Source organism: Apium graveolens, chromosome 7 (genome assembly GCF_009905375.1).
Source record: "Apium graveolens cultivar Ventura chromosome 7, ASM990537v1, whole genome shotgun sequence".
Lineage (NCBI taxonomy): Eukaryota > Viridiplantae > Streptophyta > Magnoliopsida > Apiales > Apiaceae > Apium > Apium graveolens.
This window is the reverse complement of record NC_133653.1, coordinates 104459159-104473018: the sequence shown is the minus strand read 5'-3', so window position 1 is coordinate 104473018 and position 13860 is coordinate 104459159. Positions and strand designations below refer to the sequence as shown.

Genomic DNA, 13860 nt, shown 5'->3' with positions numbered 1-13860 from the left:
GTAAATGAGTATTATGATAGTGTCTGCTCCAGACTTTATCCAACCCAGGGTGTAAGGGTTTGGATGCTTCTCTGTTGAAATTCTCAACCTTTTGACTGTGTCTATGCCTATAATATTCTCCATGCTACCACTATCAATCACAACTGCAAAAATATGCCCATTAATAGTGCACATGGTACGAAATAACTGCTGTCGTTGAGATTTCTTCTTCATGTTTTTGGGCTAACATCATCCTTCGAACAAAGAAAGTTGTTTCATCTTACACATAATCCTCGAATTCACCATCTTCACCATCCGGCCCATACTGATACCCTTCTTCATCTTCATATGCTTCTCCTGCAATCATATTTACTGCCTTTCTTTGAGGACATTCATTCGACCTATGACCAGGAAGATTACACCTATAGCACTTGCTAGTCATGGGTTTAGCATAAGAAGTTACTAATGTAAATGAGTATTATGATGTATTCGATTGTTACTATCAACTAACTTTAATTTTACATTTAAGTTCACTGTATATTAGTATAATAAATATATTTTAAATTTTATTATATTTAATTGATAAATGGCATGCCATTTGGGTATGCCTTTTGACAAAAAGCATGTCTATAGGCATGCATTCGCGGAGTCTCGTGACAGATACCCTACCTAGCTCACAGCCAAGATTTGACACGTCACAGCTCCTTATGTAAAATTTTACATTGGCAAACAATCAAAAATGATGTCACGGCTTAGTAACTTCTATCATTGCTCTAAAAATGAAAACATAGGTCTGCTTCAAATCATAATTTATATCATTTTTTTAGTATTCTTACTTAAACTTGCAAACTAATTTGACCATTTACAAGCTAAAAACAAAGGGGTCCTATGCTGCAACATTATCAAAATTCAGAATCACGGCGCCATGCCCATATGATCACAATTAGGACCAAGATATAAGTATATATAAAATAGTCTCTTTTGCTAAATTGTTTATTTAATGTACACATAACAAAATTTATGTAGGAAAGATGCATTAAAAAGCTCTTAAAGGTACAAAGCTAATAGGATCACTCCCAGATCATAGGACCACTTTAGTCATCTAGACCGGAACCCATTTTCCCTTACGATTTGCTGTCAACTACAACACGCTGTTCCGTTTTAAAATATCGGAATCTAGGTGCTATCTATGCATGAGTTCATCCCAGAAGCTCATAAAATCTACACACTAGCATGACTATCTATACACACAATTTGAAAAAGCCCGCAGCAAAATTGATAAACCACACCCATTATACTAAAGGGAGGGAAAACAAGATCCTAAAACAAACTGCGTCAAAAGCCCCCTCATATTATGCATGTAAGCCATTCCCATTGCTGTAGATGACCCCGTCTAATGATCCATTTCCGTTTGCATGCTTTACTGAATAGCCATTTTGGTGTGGTGCTATTGCTGAGGTACCATTGCTAATCTTCGCCACACCCTTGTTCAGGAGAGGATCCAACTGCCCGCATGATGCTGCAATAAGCCCTGTATCAAGCAAAGATGATGTGTCAAAACATTCACAATAATATATATATATAACCTATTACATATCACTATCATTTTTCAAATAAATAAAACTTAATCTTGACCTTTAAAAGAGAAATTTGAATATTGCAGTTTAGGCACATATATTAATTAGGTAATTACATTTATTTCCTACAGTTACAACCACCATAACTCAACGATACTAATAAGAAAAAGGGAGAACATTTATTTCCTACAGTTGCATTCAAATTTATGAATTTACTTGAAAAAATCACATCTTCAGCTTATATATAGGGTAGTAAACTCAGGTAAAGCTCCTTAATGTTAGAAAAACGGGTCAGCCTAACAAACATTTTATAAACCTCCTATCTTAACTAAAGTTTCTTCATAACGCTCACTCTAGTCCAGATTCACCGGAACTAGTATAACAAGCTATGAAAATATGGCAATAGGAATGAAGTTATACTACTAGTTTATGAACTTTGTCAGCCAAAATGTAATAGGCAAATTAAATCCACGCCAAAAAACCTCTTAATCTAGCAAATCAACAAAATATTCATGGCACAAATAGAAGGGAAGACACATACCTAAGAAAAGAGCAGACGGTTTCCCTGGCCTTGATTTGAACTCGGGATGGAATTGAACACCCACATAATACTGATGACTAGGCAACTCAACAATCTGAAAGCCAACACAAGAAAACAATTGTCAAGCCACCAAATATATAAGATACCCATTGCAGAACCTCTATCTAGCAAATATAGAGATACAAAGAATCTTATTTTACAGTACGAGGGAGGGGGTTTAAACATTCAACGTCAATAAACCCCTAGACCTGGGAGATACGAAAATGAATTTTTTACCCATAAGGAAAAACACCTACCTCCATCCGCTGGCCAGTTTCATCTTTTCCGGGGAATGAGAGACCTGCCTTTTCAAGTTGAGGTACCATATCCGGGTTTACCTACATAAAATAAAGCCCAATTCTCAAGTCTGTACAATATCCTTACACGAAATGCAATAGGCCACTACAACATATAAAATAAATTCAAAACTTAATCAGTGCAACAAACCTCATATCTATGCCGATGTCGTTCATCTATGAAGCTTTTATTTCCATATCTAAAGCAAGAAATATTACAAGTCAGCAGAGTTGGAGTTTGCATATTTAGCTATAAAAAAGTGTTTAATATTCTATGAATATCTACCTATAAAGTACAAGTACCATATTGATGTTGCACAAATGTGTTAATTAGCAGACACTTATATGTCGGAACTAGTCAAAATTAAAACTTGCTTACAATTTTGCAGATTTGCAGTCCTTGATCTCAAAATATGTTCTTCTTGATCCAAGACGCATGGTACCTCCCATATGAGTCTTCGAACCCTGTTGACAAGGGTACGGAGGGGACAGACATTAGAGTTGCATATAAAGAAATGTCTCAGGAATAATAGACTGGGATGAACCTCTGGCATAAATATAACGCAAGGATTTTGAGTGTTGGGTTCAAACTCAGTGCTGTTTGCATCTTCTAGTCCAAGAACAGAACGAGCAAACTCAATAACAGCAATTTGCATTCCTAGACAAATTCCGAGAAAAGGAATCTTCTTCTCTCGGGCATACTTTGCAGCAAGGATTTTTCCTTCGACGCCTCTGTCACCAAAACCTCCTGGTACTAGTACACCATCAGCACCCTATTGTAAAAGGCTTGTCAGAATGTTGACGACAAAGCACGAAGGCAATATTATTATGATAATTCAATGTGACCAGCATCTGAGGTATACTAACCTTCAAGAAATTCCAAGCAGCTTTGTAAGCATCCGGATTCTGTTGAGGAGAATATATTCGTCACATTCTGAAACAAGCCAGATAAATATTTAATGAGAAGGGAAGCCTGACTAACCTCTTGTGCAGTTGTTTCTTCGAGATCACTGGCAGGGACCCAATCAACGATCAATTTCCTGTGGCAAGCAACAGAAGCATGCAACAAAGCCTGAAACACAGAAATACCTTAGATAAGTTGGTAGACTTCTGATTAAATTAGTTGTCTTGTTACTACATTCAAAATTACTTCTGTGCAATACAGAATAGTAACAGCTTTCTACTGTCAATATATATATATATATATAAGATTGTGCAGTATCTTTACAAAGCCTGAGGCCTATACATTACATGGTAAAATGTGAATAATGTAGAGCATAATGCAAATTCAACTGTATTAAAGAAAATGTTTGCAGGGGAAAAGGAAAAGAAACACATTGAAAATGTTTTCAGGGTCACAAACTAGACAGTTTTAATAGTTGTAAAGACTAAAAGGTGAGTCTGTCACCAATATTTTGACCAAAACATGTCCGCCATGAGAAAACTGGAAGACACTGAATCTTCACTCAACATTATTGAATCAAATACGAGAAACATAAAATCTATCAGTCGAGAATAGGTCATCTGAATTTATTGTGCAATATGTGACTTCAAAATATATTTAGAAAGGTAGAAGTATATATTTATGTAGAGAGCTTCTGATTAACGCTTTTTACCTTAAGCACAGATAGATAAGAATCTGAAAGGCCTGTGTACTTGCCAACCATGGCTATTCTAACCTGAAAAAAAATATACACCACTCAAGTAAGATATGGAAAAAAGAAATAGCTGTAGAATTTTGACCCTTGGGGATAAAAAAAGCCTTTTTTAGGCTCCATTTCTATTACATGATTAATTTATTTTTAATTTTAAATAGATACCCTGAATTATTTTTGACAATATTGAGTGTCTGATTGACAATGATTTAACAGATCATCACCTCATAATGGAAAAAGATCAGCTCTTTTGTTTGTTATGTCAAATCAAGTGAAAGTTCATTTTATCGAAATATAGATATAACTTAAGTTAATAATATTTAATGTGTTCATCCTAGACATGATTTTCAAAATTCTATATTTAAAACTAGATGAGATTCATGTAGATAATTAATATTCAGCAAGCTTTATTAATTTATAACCTAAACAGTAATCATTGTTCTCGGAATTTATATGTTCTAATAAACAGGTTACTGGTACAATAACATGGTTTCAAATTTGAATGGTGTAGAGCATACCGATTGATGTAACATATCACAAAGTTGAGCTCTAGATGTCCACTCTCCCAACACAGGTTTCCGAGCAACACTATAAAGTGGACTTTTTGTCAGAGGCCTTGTAACAGAATTTCAATGAAAATAGAAGTGCGAAAATATAAAGCCCGTGGATAATCTTGAAATGGCAAGAGGTAGAAAAGTGCCTTTCTTCGGAGGGATCAAGCTTTGGGGGGTAAATGACTTAATAAAGAAAAAGAATGAACCATATTGCCATAAGTGATGAAGCAATGAAAAGTGGGTATACCCTGTAAGGTTCAGTACTTTCAAGATTGCTTCATGAGCCTTTTGCTCCTATTTAGGAAGAAAACAGAGATTCAGCATCTTTAACTACAAATAACGGCTGAGTACAAGATTATGTAGAATCATCTAATACAACCAATTACTTTTAACAGCAAAGGAACCCGCCATATATTGGAGACATCATAGAGTGTAATGATGTTTTGTGCCTGAAAAAATGAGAAAGGAACTGTTTTAATTAACACAAAAAAGGCAGGATTCTTTAAAGCATATACACACTCTAACATCTACTACGTAAATGCACTGTATTAAATATACCCATCACTTACAGGAACATGGCAAAATCTGGAGAGTTTCTCTATCACATTTTCTTCAAGTTCCTGCAAATTACATGAAAGTAAATAGATTTTAACTTGGATACAATAAAGAAATAATTGAATACACGTACACTAAATGGGTGGAATATTAAGAAAGATGTAAGAGACCGTTGTGCTCCTGCAAGCCAGGATATGGGGCGTCAATCCTAAGCTTCTAAGTCCCCTCACACTATGCTGCGTCGGCTTAGTTTTCTGCATATGCAAACAAATAATGAACCTAAAGCAATAACAATGTAACATTCCTAAGAAGCAATAAGGTCAATTTTCCAACCTGTTCACCAACAACATTCAAAACAGGTACAAGGCTAACATGTATCAAGCAAAAGTTTCCGGTGCCTGAAGTGGAGGTAAAGTAGTTGCACGGTTAGAATACATTCATTGTTTTCAATGATGAAATGAACAGAAAAAAAAAAGTCGGATATGCGTAATTACCAACACGGTAAGAAAACTGTCCAAGAGCCTCTATAAATGGCATTGATTCAATATCCCCTGCATACATGAACTTCAGGTTTTAGAAAAGTACATCAGAAGAGAACAAATACTAAAACGCTAAAAATTGGTCTGAGAATTCACAAACCAATTGTGCCACCAAGCTCAATGACACAAACATCAGCTGGACCTTCTTCTCCATCAACTGGAATGGCTGCTACACGTTCAATCCAATCCTGAATGGCATCTGTGATATGTGGAACTACCTGATTGATGAACTATCGTATTAGAAACGAGTTGGATATATTAAGATACAACAGAAGTTTGTTCAAAACAGAGCAAACCTGTACAGTTTTTCCCAGGTAATCACCCCTTCTCTCCTTGTCGATTACGGACTGTTAAAAATAGAACAAAGCATCATCAGTCAATTCTGTAAACTGATGGAACCTGGCATATTACACATGATTAGACAAGCATAACTAACTCTCATATATAATCAGTTAATCACAAACCTGATAAATCTTTCCAGTAGTTATATTGTTATCACGAGTCAACTTTATATCGAGAAATCGCTCATAGTTTCCAAGGTCCAGGTCCACCTTCAAACACAAAATAAAAGAGCTCCTCATTGACATAATTTTTCCAGAAATATGCAAATGTTCACTTTTGTTAGGTAGAAATATAAAAGAAATTTTTTGATGCAAGACGAAGAACACGGAAAGTAAAACATGTATATTTATGACTGGTAAACTTCTGGTGTTTCCACTCCAGATACTAACACGATATACACTATGGAAACTATAACATCTCCTCATTTAATGAATATTTTAGGCTTTAAATGATAATGACATATAACACCCAAGATGTCAAAAGAATTTCTACGATAAAATATGTGTAATACTGTTTTCTTATTACTAAAGGAAATTTAAATCTAGTCCATCTTTTTGTTGACCGGCTGTCTTCTTTAAATAGGAAAACAAAACCACTCCACTATATATGTATACATATTTTTTTTAAAAGTGTCCAATATCATCCAGCCCAACATTAAGCAACTCATCTCTGTAAGCTGAGGCAAAGTGAATACTGGCAATAGACTAAAAACTGCATGATTGAGTGGATAGCCATGATTTCTTTACCTCTCCTCCATCATCCAAAACAAACACTTCACCGTGCTCAAAAGGGGACATTGTTCCAGCATCAGTATTTAAGTATGGATCTGGATATAAAAAACAATATCATAAAAGAATAAAAAATAAACTTTAACGAAAAGGAAGAACTTTCAAACAAAGGGAAGAAGAAAGAGGGGAAAAGCTCTTTAGTATTCTCTAGCAGACACATGCTAATAGTTCTCTGGTAAATGATATACAATATAAATCACATTAGAAATCACCATGCCTCTTAAAAGGGACAAGGAATAAAAGATGGGAAAAGTTAAGAGGAGAAGAAACAAAAACAACGGTTGGTAACAATCAGAAAGCATATACAACATCCACAAGGCTAAAAAGAAATAATACAAATCAGGAGCTGCGGCCGTAAGCAACAAAAAACATTAAAAAAGACAGAGTAAAAAACTATAAAAAGATAAGGTAATTATCCATTATCTACAAGAATTCACCTTGAAAAACCCATCTACCTAAGTTATCCACAACTAAATTTAAAATCAAATAAATCAGCTGGTTGGTACGACCTAATCGATCAAAATTGAAGAATAAAACACAAACAGAGCTGGTTTCACCTAAGTATTCCTTCAGAATCACTCTTATACAAACTGTTGAGTGGTTACATCACACATGGTTCACCAAATGTCTTTACACCATCAGCAGAAACAAGAACAGTCGTAAAACTTTTAACCACTAATAATATCGAAAGGTCACACCTTTCTTCAGTTTTTCCCTTTCTATCAAACCTTTAACCACTAAAAAAGCAAACAAATGTCTCTTTAGGCTAATCCTATTGCTAGAAATTTGATTGGAACACAAACACAAGTAACTGAGTAGAAAACATAAACACAAACATAAAACAACATATTACATACATATATTAGAATGTAATAGCAGATACAAGCAAAGACAGGGAATGAAAAGAGACCAATTTTAATAGAAGTCACACGAAGACCACAAGCCTTGAGAATTAAGCCAATACTGCTAGCAGTAACTCCTTTTCCCAAACCACTCACAACTCCACCAGTTACCAAAACATATTTCATCCTTGTTTATTTTAAGCTTCAAATTCTTGTCAAAACAAAAAACCCCTTTCCACCAATAAAGATTATAAACTCAAGTCCCTGCTGACAAAACAATAAAAAACCCATATCACAAACCTATAAAGATTGCATCTTTTTCAAAAACCCACCAAGAAAAATCAATAAAAACATCAAAATTAAAGGCACCAACACAAAAAGATTGGATTTTTACCTGCAAGAACTCAACTTTATGTATTAGAATGTATGTTTATAAGTTACGAGGTGTATATATATAATAGAGGGTGTAAAGAAATGCAATGCAAGTGATGAGAAATTGGAAGAAGAGAGGGAGGCTATGAAATTGATAAGAGATTGAAGAATGAGAAGAGAAGAGTGGCGGCTTTATATTAAAACTCACACCCCCTCTATAAACCCCAACCTCAAACATATATATATACACACACTTTGAGTTTGCCCTCCCTCCTTTTTTCCAACTTCTTATTTCTTTTTCATTTTTTATTTGACAAATTTATAAAAGTTACTGCTCTCATGAGGTCGGCAAAATTTTATTTTACCTCGCAAACTAGTAAATATTTTACGGCACTTGCTCTCTTTTTTTAAGTTGTATATGCAAATATATTAAATTAATTAATTACGTTTTGTGTACGTGACCGTGGAAGAATTGGTTCATTCGGTGCCGTGACAAGTAGATTAAAAATTATAATTATAAGTTATATAAGTGTTTGTATAATTTTATTTAAAAGTAAAGATTATTCTATTTAAATAAATTATAATAAATATTTTATATATACAATTATCTTAATTCATTAGTTTTGAATTATTATAATATTTATAAACATTTATTTTAAAATTAAAGTTAATAAAAAAATAAAAAATCAAAATAAGTTGAGAAAAAATATGTTGTTGCTAACCTCCAACTCATCTGTTTATAAGTGGGGTCGACAAACACTCATCGATAACTTGTTACAAACTTCTAAGCTATAAGTAGTTTATAATTTGTCGGGCAAACATGTCTTTCATTTGCCATATTTGTAGAAAAATCTGGTTTAGTAGCTTAGGCCGTCATATGTCATCTTTCTCCTTTGACATTCATCAAACAGTAAGAATGCAGTAAACTGTCAAAATAATGTTGACGGGGACGGAGGCCACGACAACTCCGACGTGAGAATGAAAATGATGTCTAAAAAAAATAGAAAGAATGTATTTGAGTATAAATAAATGTTTGTGTAAAATTGAAGTTATTTCTACATTCTAGTCTTTGGTCTTATTATAGGCCAAGGATTAAGGTTTTAGGGCGTTATCTCGCAATCTGGATGGCTCTTTTGCAAGACGGCAGAACGCGTGAAGCGCGCAGATGGTGTACACACTTGTAAACATCATCTTAGTGTGTGGAAAGCTGCGGATGAATGTGTTGATGGTGACAGGTAATTATTTCTGTTATCACTTGAGGCATGTGGTAAAATATTCGCTTTGTCATGTCAAGTTTTTACAGAAGTTCTGACACATGTCTTTATTGTAAATTGTGTGTTAAGTCTGAAGTTGATTCCTTCTCCACTTTTTATTGTGTTGTTTGGATGTTCTGTTGCATCCAGATATATTGAGTAGTCCTGTGACACCCCCAAATCCGGGGTCAGAAATTTAGGAAGTCACGTCTTGAACCCTATTTCCACATTTATCTTGTACAACAATATAATTAACTCACGCATCTACGACCCAACACTTACTATTACACACAATGATAGGTTATTGTCTTGGAAACGAAACCATTGCATTATGAGAAAGTTTAAATCCACAAAGTGATAGTTATTACGATCCAAAAATAATTAAGTTATACCACGGGTGTAACCTCTATTTAAGGTTAGACTGGCGGCCAAATAAACGCTTGTTAATGACTACCTTACATAAATCATACTTATATATGAGCCGTACTAAAAACAAATGAAAATTGAACCAGCTCATACGTTTTACCTGCGCCATCGCCCCAAACAGTCTATTGAAGAGCTGCGCGTTTCCAATGCGCTTCCTAGTTGTCAACTTGTGGACCGACATCTTGGTTAACTGTTGTGTTGTGACATTTTAAAGAAAAAAAGTATGAGCTATATTGCTCAGCCATAATAATCAACAGTATAAAAAGACTATTAAAGAATTTATTATAATCCGTAGAATGATATATATTCAAAAGTAGTTTTATTGGCGATACACACATATTTTCAAAATAATGTATGTTACTAACTCAATTATTCTACGAATACCTTTTTAGTAAACCCAGTACCTAGCCTCGGGTTACAGTATTGCATATCAATTCCAATTGAAAGAATAGGACATTCGTCGGAACCACCGTTATACGATGATCAGTCGTATATTAAAAAATTTATAAACCTTTTCTACTAGTAGAAGGATGACACCTTTCTATCCCGGTTATCACCCTTTCCGTAGACGGGCTATGTATCCCGTTTCGGGTATTCACACACTTCACAAGTTCCTGAGTATACGTAGTACCTTCGCCTGCGGTACCTTTGATAGTCTCCCTAGTACCCGTAGTACTATAGTCTACCCCTCCCGGTCATTTTAAAGATTCTTATCATATACTTGGAACTTATATTTATGCCCCAAGCATTATACTTGTTGATAGGTACATACCGATATATATACACATACTTTCGAAAAATTCTGGAGCAAGTACTATAATAACGTGAGTTGACCGTTGTCAACAGATAAATAATTAGGGGGGGTTTCTTTTGACATTGTCGTCAAATTATTAAAAATAAGTCTAAATAATATTTTTCGAAGAATGGTAGGTACTTGAATGATTTTCTGAAATTCAAAAAATATTGTAAAATAGGATTTATGATTTTAATCATATAAAATCCGTTAATAAATATTTAATAAATAAATAATTATTATTAAATAATTAAACCTCAAATAATTTTCTTTTAAATGAATATTTGAAATAATAATCCTCAACTGATTTATGTTTAAGTAAATTCAATTAAATCTTTAATAAATATTTAATAATTGAAATTAATAATTAGATAATCTTCTATGAATACTTCATTTTTAAATGAATATTTGAAATAATATTCATCAGTTAAATGATATATAAGTTGAGGGAATACGATTTTTGGGAATCGTTTAATAAAAGTTCGAGGTATTTAATAAACCGCAAAAGGAGATCGAGTCCCTTGGAATATTTACTCTAAAATAAAAGTAGATACGGACTTATTAATATCAAATGTTTCTGGAATACTTCCGGCTTTTTAAATAAGTTTATACCGACCGATTATCGGTCTAAAATATATATACTACGCTACTCACTAGTGTTAACATCTACTACGATACCTATTATAACGCAATCAATCTCATCTCATAATATTTTCTAATTGAAATTCATGGTAATCATGGCATCATGCGTAAATACAATAATTCATTTCCACAACATAACATTGATCATGAGTAAGGTTTGTAAACTTGCATGGGGGTTTCGAGGTGGAGGGTGTCCGAGAGTTAGTCCGGAAATCTATAAATAAGAACATTATCGTCCCGTTAGACCTTGATCGTACTTAACGTTACTTTGTTAAATACGTAACATTTTATAATCGTATAATGCGACTTGTCCTACTCTCACCATTTTTTTGAAGCGCGAATAGTCATTAATAATGAGTTAGATTTTTTTATCCTCACCATCTGTTAGATATATTTGTGATGTCATGTCTAATAATGATTTGTGTTTAGTTTTCAGATATTGACTAACAGGACAAATCAGGACTTAACTGGAAATCAGTACTTATACTGAAGTCAGAACTTAATATATTAGAACTTAAGTTATCAGGACTTAAGATATCAGAAGATATTTATCAGGAGATAATATCAGGACTTAGGAAGGCTTTCAGATAAGGAAGACGGCTGATTGAAGGAAAGAAGATTAAGACTAAAACAAGAAGAGATATACATGGAGAAGAATTCTATGAAGAATAGAAGACTTGGAGGAATAGATAACTAATTGATATATTTTAGGATGCAAACTTATATTCGATATCAATTACAAGATTATCTTGTAACTGTGTATCTATATAAACACAGCATATGGTTTACACTAGATGTGTTATCGTAATCGAGAATATTATTCATTGTAACCCTAGCAGCTCTCGTGATATTTGTTCATCACTGAGAGAGAATGGTTCCATTGTAAAATTGTTTTATTAATAAGATTATTCTGTGTTTCATACTTATGTTCTTAATTCGATTTGATTGTAGTATACAATGTATTCAACCCCCTTCTACAGTGTGTGTGACCTAACAAGTGGTATCAGAGCCTAAATGTTAACACATATACAGTAAAGATCCAAAACAATCATGTCTGAAGAAGAAAAAACTCCAACCAAGCCCACCAAAACTGAAGAAACTCCAAAGACTCAAATCCATAATCATTATGAGACTATTAGGGTTCCCATACTGAAACCTTCTGAGTATCTCATATGAAAAGTGAGGATGACTATGTTTCTGGAAGCTACAGATCCAGAATACCTTGACACAATTAATGAAGGATCATATAAGCCAACAAATCTCTCTGTTGTAGTTGCAGACCAGCCAGCAATGACTGTACCAAAGGAGAAAAGTGAATATACAGCTGAAGATATCTCATCTATTGCCAAGGATGCAAAGGTAAGGCATTTGCTGCATAGTGCTATTGATAATGTCATGTCAAACATGGTAATTAACTGCAAGACTGCAAAGGAGATATGGGATGCCTTGGAGACAAGATGCCAGGGAACTGATGCAATTGAGAACATGAGGACAATACTCATTCAAGAGTATGAGCACTTTGACTCAAAACCTGATGAGTCATTAACTGGTTTATATGAGAAAGGAGATTACTCAAATGTTAAATGCTACAATTGTGGGGAGAAAGGCCACATATCTCCTGATTTCAAGAAAGGAAAAGGTGACAAAGGCAAGGCACTTGTCACAAAAAAGAAAAGCTGGACAGACACTTCAGATTCTGAAAATGAGGTGAATGATGCCTTGATGGCAAATGCTGATAGCAGTTCTGAAGCTGCTGAGTTAAAGGTACCTCAAACAACTTATACTTTTCATACTGATGATATTACTGAGTTGAGATCTTATCTTAAAACCATATTCATTAGCTATAGAGATCAGACTTTAACATGTGATAGGTTAACTTCTGAAAATCTGGCTTTTAAGAAAAGGAATGACTATTTAGAAAAAAAGTTAGTTATGTTCCATCAAACTGAGAAAGAAAGAGATGATGCCTTTTATGTTATAGATGAAGTGTTAAAATTGAATCAATCTCTAAAAACTGAGTTAGAAAAGGAAATAGAGATTATCAGGACTTGGACTAACTCTGGCAGAACAACTCCGAGTTTACTAAGTAGTGGAAACTGGAAAGAGGGCTTAGGTTATGGAGATGATAAAAGTGAAACATGAACTAAACAAATTAAGCCAATTATTAAATAGACTGATAAGCCAAAGGTAAATCCTGTTAAGTTTGTACCTAAAACTGTAAAGTCTGATTCTGAAAAGATGAAAGATAATGATACAGAATGTAAGGCAGAGTCAACTTCTGATAAGCTAAAACAGGATAAACCAGCTGAAGTTAACATAGGCTTAATGACAAAGAAGCAGCTTAAGTATAAGCTGAAAGAGATTAAGAATGTAAACAAGGTAAAGCCACCTAGGAAAAATAAGAATGGAAAGGAAGGTGTGAATAAAAGCAATAATTATAAGTCTGTTCCTAATGCTCCTAGAAAGAAATACAATAATTGTGGAAACACTAACCATCTTGCTTCTTTTTGTAGGATGAATAAGGATATAAATTCTTTACCTCCTAAATCAGGAGTTAAGAGTCAGTCTGTTAGGTTTAAACCACAAAATCCTTGTTTTCATTGTGGTAGTTTATGGCATTCCATTTATACTTGTAAGGAATATCATAGTTTGTACTATGATTATTAT

General features: G+C 33.9%; 1 protein-coding gene across 2 annotated transcripts; it reads right to left on the bottom strand.

The window, feature by feature from the left end:
- Window positions 1-996: 996 nt before the first annotated feature.
- LOC141671351 (uncharacterized) lies at window positions 997-8312 on the bottom strand. 2 transcript variants are annotated; one of them, XM_074477560.1, is made up of 22 exons: window positions 8102-8312; window positions 7776-7974; window positions 6824-6903; window positions 6200-6286; window positions 6032-6082; window positions 5836-5953; window positions 5691-5747; window positions 5530-5594; window positions 5367-5450; window positions 5211-5261; window positions 5028-5090; window positions 4889-4935; window positions 4606-4675; window positions 4049-4111; window positions 3415-3504; window positions 3300-3338; window positions 2978-3205; window positions 2812-2897; window positions 2584-2632; window positions 2394-2474; window positions 2098-2191; window positions 997-1510 (listed from the first exon to the last, which is right to left on the bottom strand). In XM_074477560.1, exons 2-22 carry the CDS (start codon window positions 7891-7893, stop codon window positions 1332-1334), a joined length of 1800 nt encoding a protein of 599 aa, XP_074333661.1. In that variant the 5' UTR covers window positions 7894-7974; window positions 8102-8312; the 3' UTR covers window positions 997-1331. The 2 variants fall into 2 exon arrangements, with proteins under 2 accessions (XP_074333661.1, XP_074333660.1); XM_074477559.1 differs by having other exon boundaries at window positions 7776-7971.
- Window positions 8313-13860: the final 5548 nt, after the last annotated feature.

What these genes read in the sequence shown, in the direction of transcription:
- LOC141671351 (XM_074477560.1), bottom strand. Translation starts at nt 7,893, where the DNA reads ATGAAATATGTTTTGGTAACTGGTGGAGTTGTGAGTGGTTTGGGAAAA. An exon ending in GACTGCAAATCTGCAAAATT is followed by an intron (nt 2,633 to 2,811) that starts GTAAGCAAGTTT and finishes TTCTTGCTTTAG; the next exon opens with ATATGGAAATAAAAGCTTCA. An exon ending in ACCGTCTGCTCTTTTCTTAG is followed by an intron (nt 1,511 to 2,097) that starts GTATGTGTCTTC and finishes TGCTTGATACAG; the next exon opens with GGCTTATTGCAGCATCATGC.